This window comes from Nannospalax galili, unplaced genomic scaffold (assembly GCF_000622305.1).
Source record: "Nannospalax galili isolate Female #2095 unplaced genomic scaffold, S.galili_v1.0 scaffold538, whole genome shotgun sequence".
NCBI lineage: Eukaryota > Metazoa > Chordata > Mammalia > Rodentia > Spalacidae > Nannospalax > Nannospalax galili.
Genome location: NW_008343842.1, coordinates 3,035,646 through 3,051,942, shown reverse-complemented (window position 1 = coordinate 3,051,942; position 16,297 = coordinate 3,035,646). Strand labels below are relative to the sequence as shown.

The 16,297-nt window shown below is 44.5% G+C and overlaps 1 protein-coding gene across 3 annotated transcripts in view; it reads left to right on the top strand.

The window, feature by feature from the left end:
* Mapk14 (mitogen-activated protein kinase 14) overlaps window positions 1-16,297 on the top strand; it is a 79,919-nt gene that overhangs the window by 52,278 nt on the left and 11,344 nt on the right. For 2 of the 3 annotated variants that reach the window (XM_008840086.2, XM_008840088.2), the window contains exons 4-9: window positions 1,682-1,793; window positions 2,766-2,795; window positions 3,114-3,161; window positions 4,390-4,504; window positions 5,229-5,300; window positions 13,973-14,052. In XM_008840086.2, coding sequence (XP_008838308.1) covers window positions 1,682-1,793; window positions 2,766-2,795; window positions 3,114-3,161; window positions 4,390-4,504; window positions 5,229-5,300; window positions 13,973-14,052 — 457 coding nt within the window. The remainder of the gene's footprint in view (window positions 1-1,681; window positions 1,794-2,765; window positions 2,796-3,113; window positions 3,162-4,389; window positions 4,505-5,228; window positions 5,301-13,972; window positions 14,053-16,297) is intronic. The other variant, XM_008840087.3, reaches the window with a different exon arrangement.

Here is a 16,297-nt window from a genome sequence, read left to right as displayed (position 1 = left end):
CTCTCTCTCTCTCTCTCTCTCTCTCTCTCTCTCTCTCTCACACACACACACACACACACACACACACACAAAGTGACTGATTCGAAAGGAATAATGTATTCTTGACAGCTTTTCTTCATTAAAGATTAACTGTGGTAATAGATATTGGGAAATTGAACTTGTTAAGGAAGTCATCTAGAGATAAGGCACACTTGGTTATTGTGACATCTATAAAACTTTAAATTTTCAATTGCACTTATTTGTGTGTGTGTGTGTGCATGTGTGCATGCATACGTGCGCGCACTATAGCACACATGTGGAGGCCAGAGGACAACTTGCCAGAGTGGGTTCTCTCCACTGTGTGGGTCCTGGGGATAGAACTCAGGTCATCAGGCTTAGTGGCTTTTGATTATGTGCTCTTGTGCTTGAAACATCTACAATCAAAACTACCTTGATGGAAACGAGAAAGCCCAAGAGGATATCGGGTCCCCTTGAGCTAGAGTGACAGGAGGTTGAGAGCCGCCCAGCATGGATGAGTGCTGGGAACCAAACTTGGATCCTGTAGAAAAGCACTGCTATATCATCTCTCCGGACCTTTAATTTACTCTTTAAATGACATGTAGAGTTGACCTTTTCTTGAAGGCAGTATAAACAAGTGTTAGGAACACAGCTAAAATCTTAATTTGCAGTGACAGCTACGCCACATCCTGTTGGTGTTCATAAACAACAGACCTACTGGGAAATTCTAAGGAAAAAAAGAATTCAGTTCCTCATGGAGGAAAAACACCTCTAATTTTTGAAAATCCACCTCTGTAGTTCTGGTCTGGTCTCTGGTCCTACACTGTGTGCACAGTAATGATGGGGCTAAGGCATTATGTCTAGAATTTCTGTGGTGAACCTGCTGGACTTGAGTGCAATCACTCCCTAATCATACCACACAAAGGCAGGAGTAATAATCAGCACCACACCTGTGAAGAGTTCTGGACTGCCCTGTTCCTGCTTCCTGTGAGGTAAGCTTAGGAATATTGCCAATAAACTATATTCTTTTGCTAGTCGCTCCCAAAAAAGGAGGATTACAGTTTGAAAATCTAAGGACAGTCTATTTAAAAACTTAAAATATGGAAGGCTTAATGAGGTCAAACTGTGGCTGTGGGTTTGAAAGTGTGAGATCCTTTATTATGGCAACGCACTTAGTTATACTGTGTATTTCTTCTGCAGAAGTGACATTTGTAAGAAAAAAACTGATGGTGGGGTGAGGATGTGGCTGCGTTGTAGAGTGCTTGCGTGAAGTTCCCGAAACCTTGGGCTTTATCCCCAGTATCACATATACCCCACATGTGGAACAGTCTTGATTCTAGCACTCAGGAAGTACTGGATGATCAGAAACTCAGAGTCAGCTTTGGCCACACAGGTGTTTGAAGTCATTCTGGGCTGCATGAGATCCTGTCTCAGAAAGAAACGAGAGATGGAAAACAAACTGACAGCATGTTTATCTTTCTAAGCCCCATCTTGGCCGTTTTCATCTCATGTTTCTTTTATAGAACATGGAAAAATATGCAGAAGTAGATCTGAGCATAAAGTAGTTATACTAGATGACTGGTATTAAAGTCTCCAGTAAGTAGTTGTTGAGATTTTTAGCTATCTACCACCCTGGCACTTCCTAGGGTCCTTCCTGGGTCTGTAACTTTCCTCCTGTTTCTAGGTACCTGGTGACCCATCTCATGGGGGCAGATCTGAACAACATCGTGAAGTGTCAGAAGCTCACTGATGACCACGTACAGTTCCTCATTTACCAGATCCTCCGAGGCCTAAAGGTACAGCAGGCAACACCAGCAGATATTGGGAGAAATGAATCCTCCCTTCTCTCCCAGTATGAACTTAGAACACACAAGCAACTTTTCTTATGGAAGTCCAGATGTCCACAGAATCAGCCAACTTGTTTTTTTTTTTATATTGCCAAGCCAGATTACTGTAAAGCAAGTCTAGGTGTTATGTCATCTTCTACTTTACATGAAGCGGACTTTTTTAGTATATTAAAATATGAATAACTTCTTGATGTAAATTGATAGCTGATTGGTGTGATATTGAGGCTTTTAAAAGTTCCTCAGAGGGGTCTGGAGACATGGCTCAGCGGTTAAGAGCACCGATTGCTCTTGCAGAGGACCCGGGTTCAATTCCCAGCACCCACATGGCAGCTATGAACTGTCCTTAACTCCAGTTCCAGGGGAATCCAAAGCCCTCTACGGCATTGCACGACATGGGTGCACTCACATACATGTAGGCAATACACTCATTCACTTAAACTAAAAATAATCAATTTTCGAAAAGAATTTTTAAGAAAAGTTCCTCAGAGTTTGGCTAGTCTTTATATTCTCTCTCAGTGTTCAGGAGGCAGAGACAGGTCTGCCATGAACCTGGGTTCATCGTGAGTACAGGCCAGTCAGTGTTGTGTAATGAGTTCCTCCAAAAAAGTTAAAAGGTTCTTCAGAGAGGCTAATTTAGTCATGGGAAGAGTGGGTAAAATGCTTTAACATTAAACCATCTTTGACATTTAACAGAGGAGAAGTGCTTATTGAGGTTATCAGCCAGAAAATAGGTTGAAAACTTAAGTAGGTAGAGTGGAAATTATAGTTGGTGTAAATGAACTGAATAGTGATCTCAAATCCCCCTGTGGACACAACGGTCCTCCTGACCTGGGGAAATGCGTTTCAGAGGGCTCTGCGGAGTGTAACAGTGAAAGGCTGGAGATGACTTCTCTTCAACTGACTGTTTTTTCTCTTTCACAGTACATACACTCAGCTGACATAATCCACAGGGTATGTATTGTGTCTTCAGTGGTAATAATCTGCTGGTGTGGGTGGGGACAGAAGAAAGACATCAGTCAGGATCTTAATCTTTTAACCATTGAAACAGCGATTGACTTATGGGTTGCAATGTTGCTCTCCATGTAGCCTGATAAAGGGACATTTGTCATTTGTGCCTGCTTGAGGCTCATTTGACCTGGAGACTGACTATAGGATATAATCCACTTGTCTACATGAGGTCTTCCGTTTGTATCTGAACTCTAGACCCCCATAGGAGGAGGATCATCACACGGCATCAAGTTGACACTGTTCCCTCTGCTTGTTTCCCAGGACCTAAAGCCCAGTAACCTCGCCGTGAACGAAGACTGTGAGCTGAAGGTAAAAGGGGGAGGCGGGAGCAGTCACCTGCTGCCCTCAAGTGTTCACTAGACTAACCAGGCAGACTCATAGGAAATGGTTCATGAGCCATGGATTTTTTTGTTTTTGTTTTTGTTTTGCCTTTTTGAGACAGGGTCTCCCTGTAGCCCCAGCTGTCCTGGAACTCACTATGTAGACCAGGCTGGCTGGCCTTGAACTCACAGAGATCCGCCTGCCTCTGCCTCCCGAGTGCTGGGATTAAAGGCGTGTACCACCACGCCCGGCGAGCCATGGATTTTTATCTGGAAACTTATTGTGTCCCTAGGAATACCAGACTTTGAAACTATAGACTGAGCAAGCTGTTTAAATGACCTTGAAAGTAGACTTCGAATTCTTGTTTTCATTTTAAAAGAAAGTTAAATTAGAAATGGTGTATATTAATTGTAGTAAAGGGATTGTCAATTAAGCAGTCCTGAAGCAGTCATTATTAAGTTAGTTCCTAAAAAGAAAAAGTGGCAGAAAGTCATTCAAAAGAATTCAAATGACGTAAGTGAATGAATCACCTGTAAAGAGGAAACAGCTCCACACTTTCTTCAGTTTTTAATAAACACGCAGTAAAACACACCAAGTTAAATGTGCCTTTTTGACAAGTTTATGTCCATGTAACTACCACAATTATAATAAAGAATAATTCCTATCACTTCCAAAAGTTCTTTGTGTCCCTTCTTAGCAGTCCTCAGCCCGCCTTCCCTAGTCCTGGTTGCAGGTGGCTGCTGATCTGCTTTGCAACACTGTGGAGTGATCTTTCATAGAGTTTCATATAAATGGAGTCATGGAGACTCATGTGCATTTCTGTGTTCTTAGTAGTGTTTTTATCTGTACTGTGTGTACTTCAGTAGTTCGTTTTGTTGCTGAGTAGGATTCTGTTTTATAAGCATACCAAAATGTAGCCTATCCACCCATTACTGGACATTTGCAACAGCCCCCTTTGTAGCCATATAAAGTTTCCATTAACATTAACCTGTAGACTTTTGTCTGGACATGGTTTTATTCTTGAGTAAATACCTAGGAGGTATTTTGTTTGGCTTGTGATTTTATTTACAGAGTTATTTATTTACTGTGCATTTTTAAGCATGGACTGGAAAGCCCACTTGATGATCTCCTTTGCCATAAGGCTGTAGAACTTTGCCTGCTCTCTAAGCCTTGGCAGTTTGCCTGGTCCAGAGCCTAATTTCTCCTGTCCCCTTAGATTCTGGACTTTGGACTGGCTCGGCACACTGATGACGAGATGACTGGCTACGTGGCCACCAGGTGGTACAGAGCTCCTGAGATCATGCTGAACTGGATGCATTACAACCAGACAGGTACTGCTTGCCGTGGGGCATGGGTGTGGGTTCCAGAGGTGGAGAGGGAGCTTTCTAGATCCTACAACTTAGAAAAGATTTCACTTGTTCAGATGGGGAAGGGGGGCTTTTAAAAGTAGCTTTTGAACTGATTTAGTGATTGGGTCTTTACTTCATTAGGCTTTCAATATAATTGAATAATTCTACCAGTAGATAGTGGGTTTTAAGCAGCTTGACCCCTACATATTACTTTGGAGAACCTCCCCCCCCTTTTTGAGACAGCCATACTGTGTAGATCAGGCTGGCCCCGAATTCACAGAAATCTGCCTGCCTTTCTTCCTCCATGCTGGAATTAAAGGCATGCGCCACTATAATGATCAGGGTACAACCTAATAAGTTAATTTTTTTTTTATGTGTATGAATGTATTGCCAGCATGTATTGTAACTGTGTTGTGCAGTGCCTGTGGAGGTCAGAAGAAAGCATTGGATCCCCCTGGAACGAGTTATAGACAGTTGTTAGCCACCATGTGGGTGCTGAGAATTGAACCCAGGTCCCCTGCAAGGCCAGCCAATGCTCTTAACAGCTAAGCCATCTCTTCAGCCCAAGTTTATTTATTTCTATAAAAATGATTGTTGAACTTAGTCTCAAGAGTTGATTCAATCTTTCCCCTCCTAGGTTGCAGTCCAGTTTATTTGTCAAGAAAGAAATAGAAATCACACATGTGCTTGTATTTCTATTTTCCAGTGGATATCTGGTCCGTGGGGTGCATCATGGCTGAGCTGTTGACCGGAAGAACACTATTCCCTGGTACAGACCGTATCCTTTAACACGTTTGGACTTGTTTCTTACCTGTGCTCTGGTGTCTACGGACTCTCTTTCCTTTCCTTTCCTCTTCTCATTGGTGGGGAAGACTCATTTTCTTTCTGTTGCAGCCCAGGGGTTGCTTGTGAGGTCTGTCCTCTTGCTCCCTAGCTTGCCTTGAGAAAGAGGCTTCCTTTCATTTTGTGGGTTGGGAAAACAACCTTAGAAACTTATCTATCATCTTCTTTCGAGTCCTTTGTTAACCTTCCCAGCACAGTTCTAAGACCTAAGTGAACCCAAGAGAAGTTCAAGATCTGAGACGAGTTTGCTCTCTTACAGACCCTTATGAGCATAGACAGCCATCTGCAAACCAAGGCCTCTTGTTCCTAAGTTTATGCATTGCAAAGACTGTTTGGTGCCTATTTGGTTCCTACTGATTCTTCTGTTTGTTATTAACAACAAATGGTCAAAGCAAGACGTGAGAAGGTCACTCTGTCACGTGCGCTTGTTTTCCAGCATAGTGTTGTCCCAGATTAGAGCCAGACTCGGTTCAGCCCGATTTACCACGTCTAGTTGATGGGCACCACACACCCTTTCCCATCTGCTGTGCGCTTGTTTCAGGGTTTAGTAATGTTAGTGTAGTTTGTTGGAACTCCCATCAGTTTCACTTGGGGAGGATGTTAAAATACATAATTACAATTGGTCTTCAGGGTGCAATCTTTGTAAAGCTCAATTGAATGGCCTGCAGATGGTTTGGATTAGGCTCTTAGAAATGCCACAGCTCCCTGTGTTTAGTCGTTCTTGGGCATCTAATGCAGGTTCAACTCCTTGCTTGAGTCTTCATGCTCCTGCACTTCAGCATGGGATGTTCTTCTCTGGTGACTCAGGTACCGTGGTGTCTGTCCACATACAGTATACTGACAATTTACTGCTGGGCAACTGGAAAACTCTGCACTTCGGTAAAACTGTCTGCCTCTCTGGGTGTTACTGGATCAGTACAGAGTCCAGGCTCCCGTGCTGAGCTTAGTCTATACTCTCCATTCTTGGGTTCCAAATCTTTTTACTACCTAATGTGTCACCTCTGTTCTTTGTTTTATTTACTGTCAGACTGTGTTTTAGAATTGTGGTTTATATGTATTACAGTGGAAGATTAAGAGGTTGAGGAAAGATGTGTGATTCCCTTGGTTTATCCTCTGGAGCAGGTGCTGTCCTGAAGCTGCCCTCCTCTCTCTTCCTGGTGTCCATCTCCAGACCCCCTTTGGTTTGTCACAGGCACACAGCATAGCAGTGTCTGTAGGAAGGCTCCCGTTCCTTGCTTTAATAGTCCAGGTATTCACAGGTTAGGAGCCCAGGCCCTGGAATCAGATGTCCTACATTTAGATTTTGGCTTTTATTTTCAGCTATGTGGCTTTGAGCAAGTTTTCCAACCTCTGTGTGTCTCGGTGTCCTTAACATTAAAAGGACAATAGTTTGTAACTTAGAAAGTGGTTGTGAGAATTCAGTAAGATGATGTACAGAAAGTCTAGGACCAGAGCTGCCAAGGGATGCTGGCCTTGTCTTCATTAGTGGCTGGTAGTCAGTTTTTTGTTAGTCATAGGTGCCTGGAGAAGTAACTGAAAGGAGGAAAGCTCTGTTGGGCTTGTGGGTTCAGAGGATTCAATGAGCAGAGTATCATGATGGTAGGAGCATGTGGCAGAGGAGGCTGCACCCCTCATGGTGGCCAGGAAGCCGAGGAGGAGGGTAAGGGAGAGAGCCAGGGACAAAATACCCTTTCAGGACATACACCCAGTGACCTGCTTCCTGCAGCCAGGCCCCACCTCCTAAAGTTTCCAGCACCAAAATAGCACCGCCAACCTCCACTGCGTGAGCCAGTAAAAAACATTTATAATACAAACTATAACGTTCCATCCCTAGCCCCGAAGGCTATGTAGGCTATGTTCAGCTTACAGTGCAAAATGCATCTAGTCCATTTCCAAGAGCTGCCAAAGTCTTAACAGCATTTCTCAAGAGTTCAGATCCAGCTTCCTTCCTCCAAGTCCCAAGGCAAACTGTGAGACCCTGCTAAAATCAGAAAACAGATTACATCCTTCCAGTGTACAGTGGCACAGAGTAAGTGTTCTCCTTCCAAAATGGAGAATGGGGACAAAGAAAAACGAAGACTGAAAAGTGAAGGGTAGCATTAGAACCTGTAGCTTCATGTCCATTGTGTGAGGCTCACTGTGGCATGGTCTGAGTTCCAAAGGGCTAGGGCAGTCCCACTCTATGACCTGACTGGTTGCATGTCATAGGGCCTTTCTTGGGCTGCTCCCTGCCTGGAGCTTTCTTCAGATGGTCTACATTCTCCGTATCTTACATTTCTTGGGGTCTCTTTTGCATTTCCAGCTTCCCCTAGCACAGCTTCATGTGTGCCTTCTGGCCACTCACAAGGAGTCCAGCACCCGTATACCTTGCCCAGTCTGGAAAAAGCCTCCATAACACTGTGGTGCTTGCATTCTGCATGCCTCTCAAAACCATCATCATGTCAGTGTCACCAGGGTTTGCAGCCAACTCGGGCAGTATCTAGGCCTTTTTGAACCACAGCTACTATGACCTCTGAGTGACTGAGCACCATGACATGAGTCCTGGGAAAACGACTTTCTAGGTGGCCTTATGTGAGCAGGAGGTCTGGAGGTGTGTGCTCTCCAGAAGTCTTTCAAATGAGTTGATACTTGTGCATTCTTGACCCTACAGTGGTCAGGGATCTCGCTGATTCCTGTGGTGTCTTTAGGCTTATTTCCTATTGTGTCTGTACAAAATACTTGATTTCTTATGCTGTTGGTGGTGGTGGATGTAAGATGGACTCTCACTCTACAGAGTGCTGGCCTAGAACTCACTGTGCATCTCATGCCAGCCTCAAACTCACAACAGTCCTCTTGACTTGGCCTTTTGAGTGCTGGGATTACAGGTGTCAACCACCGCGCTGGGTTTTGTACTGTGCTAGGAATGGAACCCAGGGTGGTATGTGTGCTAGGCAAACACTTTACCAACTGTTCTTACTGGGTGTATATGTGAAGTCTCTAGGTGATTCTACTGGGCAGGTATTTTGAGCACAACTAGAACTTAGCCCACTTGAGTATAGTTTCAACCATGGATGATCCTGAAAAGGCTAGTTTAGCCTCTCTCATTTTCTTAAAGTACCAACAAAATCAGGACGTTTTTTCTTTATTCTTCACTAGTCCTCTTGTTTCTAGAATTCCTTTTTTCAAAGCTTGTGCGGATCAGGCTGATGCCACATCATCTGGACTTGAAAGGAATGATGTTTTAAAATACTTTATTATTATTTTTATTTTATGTGTATGAATGCTTGCCTGCATGTATGTAAGTGTACCACATGTGTGCAATGCCCCCAGGGGCAAGAAGAGAGCATCTGATCCCCTGTAACTGGAGTTACACATGGTTGTTAGCCGCCATGTGGGTGCTAGGGATAGAACACAGGTCCTCTGGAAGAACAGCAAATGTTCTTAACTGCTGAGCCATCTCTCCAGCCCATGCTTGTTATTTTTAAATGCATCTTATTGCTAGGGCAGTCTCCAGACTGTTTGGTGTTTCCTGGAGCTCAGCTTTCCCCATGTGTTAGTGTTTTTCTTGTTTATTAATCATCACCGTTGAGAACTGGTAGTCTTAACTTTTTTTTCCTTTTTTTTTTTTTTTGGTCTTTTTGAGACAGTCTCCCTGTAACCCCAGCTGGCCTGGAACTCACTATATAAACCAGGCTGGCTTTGAACTCAGAGTTCTACCTGTCCCAGAGTGCTGGGATTAAAGGTGTGCGCCACCACGCCCAGCCAGGCGTTTTTTGAAGTTTATATTCTAATAGTATTACTTACATTCATGATGTCAGATAGTGTTCGCCACTATTACTCCTGTGGTCCTAGAGACCCCTTCCGTCTGGCTTAATAGTGTTGTTAATAACAGTGCTGTGAAGAATGAAGCCTTTGCCTCGAAGCCCTTCCCTTGAAGCCCCATTGCTATCAAATGAGTTCGGCTGACAACATCAGAAGTAGGGGAGACAACAGAACGTCTCTTCAGATGTAATCCCAACTTCAAATGCCACTGATTTGAAATGAGAGTTGGTTACTAATGTAATTACTGACACTGAGCACTGCAGCTTAAGGAAACAGAAAGTAAGCTTTGTAGCCTTTTATTTTTATATATCCAGTACATAAAATGTATTGTTATCTTCCTTCCTCTCTTCCTTGTGTAATCAAGTAGGTTTCCTTCATGAGGAAACGCTCTTTCCCTCCCCATTATAATGGACATGGCTTTCTAAGACATGCATTGGAGGGGGAGCTGCTGGACCACACTCCCCCAACGAATGTTTTCTCTACATTAGGTCAGACTCAACACTGCTGTCACTCCTTTTCTGAACAATGATGTAATAAAAGTGGGCAGTTGAGTGAGCTGGCTGTGGTGCCCTTTTCATAGCTACCCATCGATTTTAGTTGTTGGTTTTATATATTCTTCCTCATTTTTAATTTTTCCTTAAACTCCAGGCCTTATTCGTGCTAGGTAGGCACTGTAACAGTGAGCTGCATCCTCAGCTCTTCCTCGTTGTGAAAAGCACTTTCACTGCAGACACTAAAAGCAAGTGTCCTTGGGCTAGAGAGACAGCTCAATGGTTAAGAGCACTTGCCGCTTCTACAGGGGACTAGAATATGGGTCCCACCCAGCACGTATATCAGAAGGTTTAGAACTGCCTGTAACTCCAGTTCCTAGGGCTCTTGACAGCTTCTTCATTGCTCAGCCAGGCATGGTGGTGCACACCTGTGATCCCAGCGCTTGGGAGGCTGAGGCAGGGGGATTTGTCAGTTTTGAGACCAGCCTGAGCTACATAGCAAGATGTGTCCCAAAAAACCCTATTTACTCTCCTCTTCCAGTCTACCCTTAAAAAGCTGAACAACCACATTCTACACAAAGTTTATTCACAAAAAGTAGTAAAGAAAGCTGCTGCATTTAGTGTCAGGCCTAATGAGTTCTTTAACACTGCATCTGAAGTGTTCAGAGCATAACAAGCATATGAATTTAGTGCTGAGTGAGGAAGGGTTGTGTACAGAGTTGACACAGCCAGGATTTTGAAAGTTACCTACCAATCATACTGTAAAAGAATTATCTACGCCGGGCATGGTGGTGCACACCTTTACTCCCAGCACTCGGGAGGCAGAGGCAGGCAGATCTCTGAGTTCAAGGCCAGCCTGGTCTACATAGTGAGTTCTAGGCCAGCTGGGGCTACAGGGAGACCCTGTCTCAAAAAAAATGGGGGGGGGGTAGTATTGTTCTATCATGTGCAGCCATGTTTCTTTGGAAACTGCTGCATACAAGCACCAGTCCGTTTTCATCCTTAACTCTCTATATTGGGCAGCCTTTCTAAAGCACTTAGAAAGGACTCAAACTACCCTCTGCCCTCTAATAATTACCCATGATCTTTTCCCCTTACTTGTTCATTCTACCTTTAGCTTGTTACAGAGAAATTGATCTCAAAAGTACCTTGGGCTGAAATTGCCTTTTTCTTTTTTTTGTAGCAAGGCTCAGATTTAGGACTTAAAATTTGTCATTGTCATAATGGAAACGCATTTTAAGCTGATAATAAACAGCCGTGTTTGGGGAAGAAGGAGCAGGACCTCTGAAGGGACAGCTGGCTTTAGAAACAGCAGCTGCAGTGAAGTTGGCTTTCTCTGCTTGCACAGCTCCTTCCCGCCCTGCTTTGTGGCCAGACACGGGGCAGCAGCCTTGTAGCAGCTGGCGGTAGTGAAAAACAGGACTGCGCCCCAGTATGTGCAGTTTTCGGAGATCCTGGCCATTTCTTCTGGGGTTTGCATGCTTTGCCTGCCTTCCTTCGTGGAAGAGCTCTTAGCTACTGAGTAGATGATTCTTTTTTTTCTTTTTTTTTTTTTTTTTTTTTTTTTTTTTTTTTTTGGCTTTTTGAGACAGGGTCTCTCTGCAGCCCCAGCTGGCCTGGAACTCATTGTGTAGACCAGGCTGGCCTTGAACCACAAAGATCTGCCTGCCTCTGCCTTCTGAGTGCTAGGACTACAGGCCTGTGTAGATGATTCTTTTATAGTATGTTTGGTAACCTTCCAAATCCTGGCTGTGTCAACTCTGTACACGACCCTTCCCCACTCAGCACTAAGTTCATATACTCGTGCTCTGAACACGTTAGATGCAGTGTTAAAGAACTCATTAGGCCTGACACTAAATGCAGCAGCTTTCTTTACTACTTTTTTTGAATAAACTTTGTGTAGAATGTGGTTGTTCAGCTTTTTGAGGGTAGGTTGGAAGAGGAGAGTAAGTAGGGTTGAAAAGTGTATTGCAGCAAGGCTCTAGTCAGCCAGGGTTGGTTGGGCTGCTCCCGGAAGATGCTGGGAAGATACAACCTGCCCTCAAGCTGGAGCTCTCGGTCTCTGAGAGAAACAAGGTGGAGAAATTAGGGGTATAGTAAATTACTTAAAGAGAAGAAAAGAAAAAGATCCCCAGGGAGACTTCTTGTTAGAGCAGCATTTGGGATGGTCAATGTGGAAAGGCTTGGTGCAGGGAGAACGGAGGGTATTCTTGTTTACAACTTGCCTAAAGAGGCTTAGAAGTGCTGGGGTTGAAGCATTGAGCCCATTGAGGAGTTGGTAGTTTAAGAGAGAAGTTTGGTGACAAGTCACAGTGGGACAGGAATGTAAGGCTGAGGTTTTTTAGCTCCTGCAGACGAGAGGTTGCTGATGGAGTGAGCCGGCTTCCATGCTTCAGGCAGGTTGGGGTGAAGTTAGGGCAGTTGAGAAACAACTCAGAGTCTCCAGCTTCCTTAAAGAGAATACGAAACTTGGCTTTCTTCAAGAAGTCAGTAAACTCAACTGATTTAGAAACTTATACTCAGCTGCTTTATTTTCATTTTGAGACGTGCATTATAAAACCATCCGTGCCAGGGTTGAAGGAGTGGTATTTTCTTACAGTCTTCATCTGTAGTAGCTATTCAGCCAGTGTTCCTGGGGAATATGAAGGTAAAGGAAGTAAGTAGATGTCTGTACATTGAGTAACTTTCAGTCAGCAAGATCCTTTCCTGACTTTCATTAGCATGTAGTTGGTCTGATGACCTGAGTGAGAAAGTGTCCATCTCATTCTACTCCAGCTCTGCCCCCCACACCTTGGATCTGAGAAGCTAGCACTGAGCTGTAACAAACTTCAGAGTGTACCTTATTTTTTATTTACAGTGATAATTTTTTCTACCATTCTTAACTTCAGAAATAACTTATGTGAGTGGGGTGGTTTTGTAAGACATAGCTGTTTGGGTCTAGGGTGGAGCTTGGTTCATCTTTTCTTAAAGGACCAGATTAGCATATACTGCAGGCTTTACACACCGTGGATCATGAGAGCAGCTCTAGACAGTGTATGAACAAATGGGCCTTCATGCATTCCAGTAAGACTTCATGTATAAAACAGGCAGCAGACTGCGGTTTGCTGACTCCTATCTAGAATTTTCATCCATTTAAGCAGGTGTCATATCTTTAAAAAAAAATGGCAAGAAGCCAGTCATCTTATTACATAAGCAGTTCCCATGACTCAGGCAATGTGGCTTGTCAGAGCCATTGCTTTTATCATTGAGTTGTGCTGTCTTGCCTCTGTTTGTGTAATCAGCAGAGGTGTTTTCTTATATCTGCCCTTAAGTATTTTATGTGTCCCTTAGACACTAAGCTAAAAACTAGGGGTAGAATCCAGGTGTGACGATACACACATCATCCCAGCACTGGGAAGGCCAAAGAGGAGGGTCTTGAGTTCAAAGCCAGCCTGGACTACATAGCCTTGGAACATAAACAACAAATGTGCCCCTCCCCCCAAGTAAAGCTGTTATGGATAAACAGTGAGTACACAGGAACTGCTGACCTCATACAGCTATAGACTAGTGGGAGAGAGAGAGACATTAGCATGCAGAGTGATTTTATTCTGCAAGCTATGATGTCATCAAATGTGCCCAGGGAAAGAATAAGAGGTGGGGCTGTTTATGTGGGGTGATGGGGCAAGCTTCCCTGAGAGGGCAAGGATGTCATCTTGGAAAGCTGTCAGGCTCCTATGGTGTCCTCTCCCCTGCCTTATCATCAGCACAGGTACGGATAAGCTAGTCAGGTCTTTACAGAAAATATTAAAAGCTATTTTATAAGTTTTTTTTTTTCCCCCTCTGACTACAAGCACTGAGAAAAAGCAGGATCTGTTGTCTTCTTATTGGCACATGCTCATTCCAGATAGACTGTGCTTAGCCATGTGCCCTGCTGCTGTTCTTCTTTCGGCCCTCTGCTTGCCAGCACTGCTTGACTGCCTCCCAGTACCTTCGAGGGAGGGAGGTAAAGGGTAGGCACAGTGGGTGGGGCCTGTGTGGTCTCCTCTGCTGTCTGGACAGCTAAGACCACATAGAGTGGCTTCACTTTACTGATGGGTGATGTTGACAGGTGCATAGAAGGAACATAGGCTGGGTGTGTGTTTGGCAGCGTTCTGGGACTACAGGAGCAATGTGTCCTGCAGAAGTCGTCACCTAGCTGATGTCACCACCTTGGCCTTGTCTGAGGTCTTTAATTTTCATTATTGGGATGTTTTGTTTGTTGTTTTGTTTTCTTTGTTATTGTTTGTTTTCTCATTTTTATTTTGTCCCAACATTTTCCTTTATAGTCCACCATTAGATATTGATCAGTTGAAGCTCATTTTAAGACTCGTTGGAACCCCAGGGGCTGAGCTTTTGAAGAAAATCTCCTCAGAGTCTGTGAGTTGATGCTTTGATTGTCTTTATCTGCCCTGTGGGGAGTCTGCCTCTTGCCTTCCATCACTCTGTACTTTGACCCTGGAATGTTTGCAAGCACATGTGCTCTGTGTGTGCTGATTTCAAGATGAGTGTGTGTGTGCTCGCGTGTGTGCGTGCGTGCGTGCCTGCATGAGCCTGCTTCCATGCATGAGTGTGTTTTATTCTCTCTTCATCTGGGTGTGGACTTGGATCATGGGAACCCCTATGGGGCAATTGTATGCCAATAAAAATTAGAGGTGAGACTCTAGTTCATTCTAAGGGATTAATGGAAAGTTTGGGTCTCTCCCCAAGCCCCAGCTTCATCCCTCAGAAGCTTTGCAAATGCTCAAGAGCCCTTTTTGCTTTTTGGGTTAGCATTTGCTCTTGGAACATGAGGTTGACCACATGGTGGTCAGACTTCATCCCTGAACAGTGAAATTTGCCTCGTGTGTGTATCATTCCCCCTTTTCAGAAGTTACTTTTTTCTGTCACCTTCTGTATAGAGTGTCTTCCCATCGGGGCTGCTTCCCCCTCTCCTCCCCTACACCCCCTCCGACTTCAGTTGCTCAGAGGAACTTCCTCCACTCCTGCTGCCCCAGCTCTGCAGTGACTCTGAGCACCTCCATGAACCTCTGTCCTTACAAGTAAATGCCCTGAGGAAACTGCTTTTTAGGGCTCTAAGAAGAGCTCTCAGGTGGAGGCATGAGAAAGTGGCTCTGGCCACTGTATCTGTGACTTGGTGCTGTTGGTCACTTTGTGGGGTCAGAAACTTTGGAGAAACCCCTCCTTCCTCTCATCTTGCCCTCCAGGAAGGAGGTCTCGGAACCACGCCCCAGCTGTGCCTTCTGGAGTCTCCTCCCACCACTGAGGGAAGGACCCTTTGCTCATATGGGAAGGCAGGCTGGAACGTGTGGGGTTGGCTGTTCACCTCCCTGAGAAAAGCAGGGACTAACATCTGCCTTGTTGGCTATGCATCTCTCCATAGGACCAGAAAACTCAGAATAGCTTTTGAATTTCCACTCTGAGGCATATGAAAGGGTGTTTGGGCCTATTTTCTTGTGTTTCCTTTACTTGTTTAAGATAAGGAAGCAAAATTAGCAAAACTGTGACTTGCCTGGTCATTTGGCCTAGCAGAGTGCATCCAGGTGTTCTGATAGTATGATCTAATCAGTGCATGCACTCATGCAGTTGCCCACTGTTCAGAGAGTTATTGTCAGAAGTATCGACCACATTGCCAAACTGAAGAGGTGCTTCTGAAATCATAGACTCAAAGATAGGACAGTGTTTAGGAAGGGCAGGTGTTAGTTCTTGTTTTAATACATTTGCTTATAACAATTGGCTAGTAAGAGGTCGTGGATGCTGTGGAGGCTTGAGGAGTGTGCTTAGCTAGTGTATAGTACTAGTGAGACATAGTGTTGGGTGCATGACCCAATATAACAGGATGTCTTTATCTTATGTGCAGTGAGCACATCATACCTTCCAACAGTTCTAGGCAGCACTGGGAGTATTTTAAAAGTGTAGGCAAAGTTAATGTTGATGAAACACCACGCAAATCCTTTATCTTAAAAGCACATGAACTAGTGACACACACCTTGAATCCCAGCAGTCAGGAGGCAGAGGCAGGCGAATCTCTTGAGTTCGAGGCCAGCCTGGTCTGCGTTGTAGAGTTCCAGGTCAGCTGGGGCTACATGGGGACCCTGTCTCAAAAAGACCGAAAAAAAAGAAGCACATGATACCAGGTGTGGTGCAAACTGTAGTGTAGCCCCAGCACTCGAGAGACAGAACGATTGAGAGTTTGGAGCCAACCTGGGCTACATAGTGAGACATTGTCTTAAAAAAGTCACTAAGAGTTGGGGCTGGAGAGATGGTTCAGTGGTTAAGAACACTGGTTGTTCTTGCAGAAGGCCCAGGTTCGAATCCCAGCACCCACATGGCAGCTAACTGTCCGTAACTCCAGTCCCAGGGTATCTGACAGCCTCTTCTGACCTCTGCGGGCATTGCACGACATGGGTGCATTTACCTGCATGCACGCAGTACATGCATACACATAAAATAATAAGAAAGAAAACTAAAGGGGAAAAAAAAGTAAAAAAAACCCACCAGGGGTTAGAGGTATAGCTCAGTGGTAGAACTCTTGCATCTACAAGGACATGGATTCATTTCCCAGTACCACCGTGGAGGAGGGGGAAGTACAGGTGGAAGAATAAAGCCTAGTGAGTAAAATTGT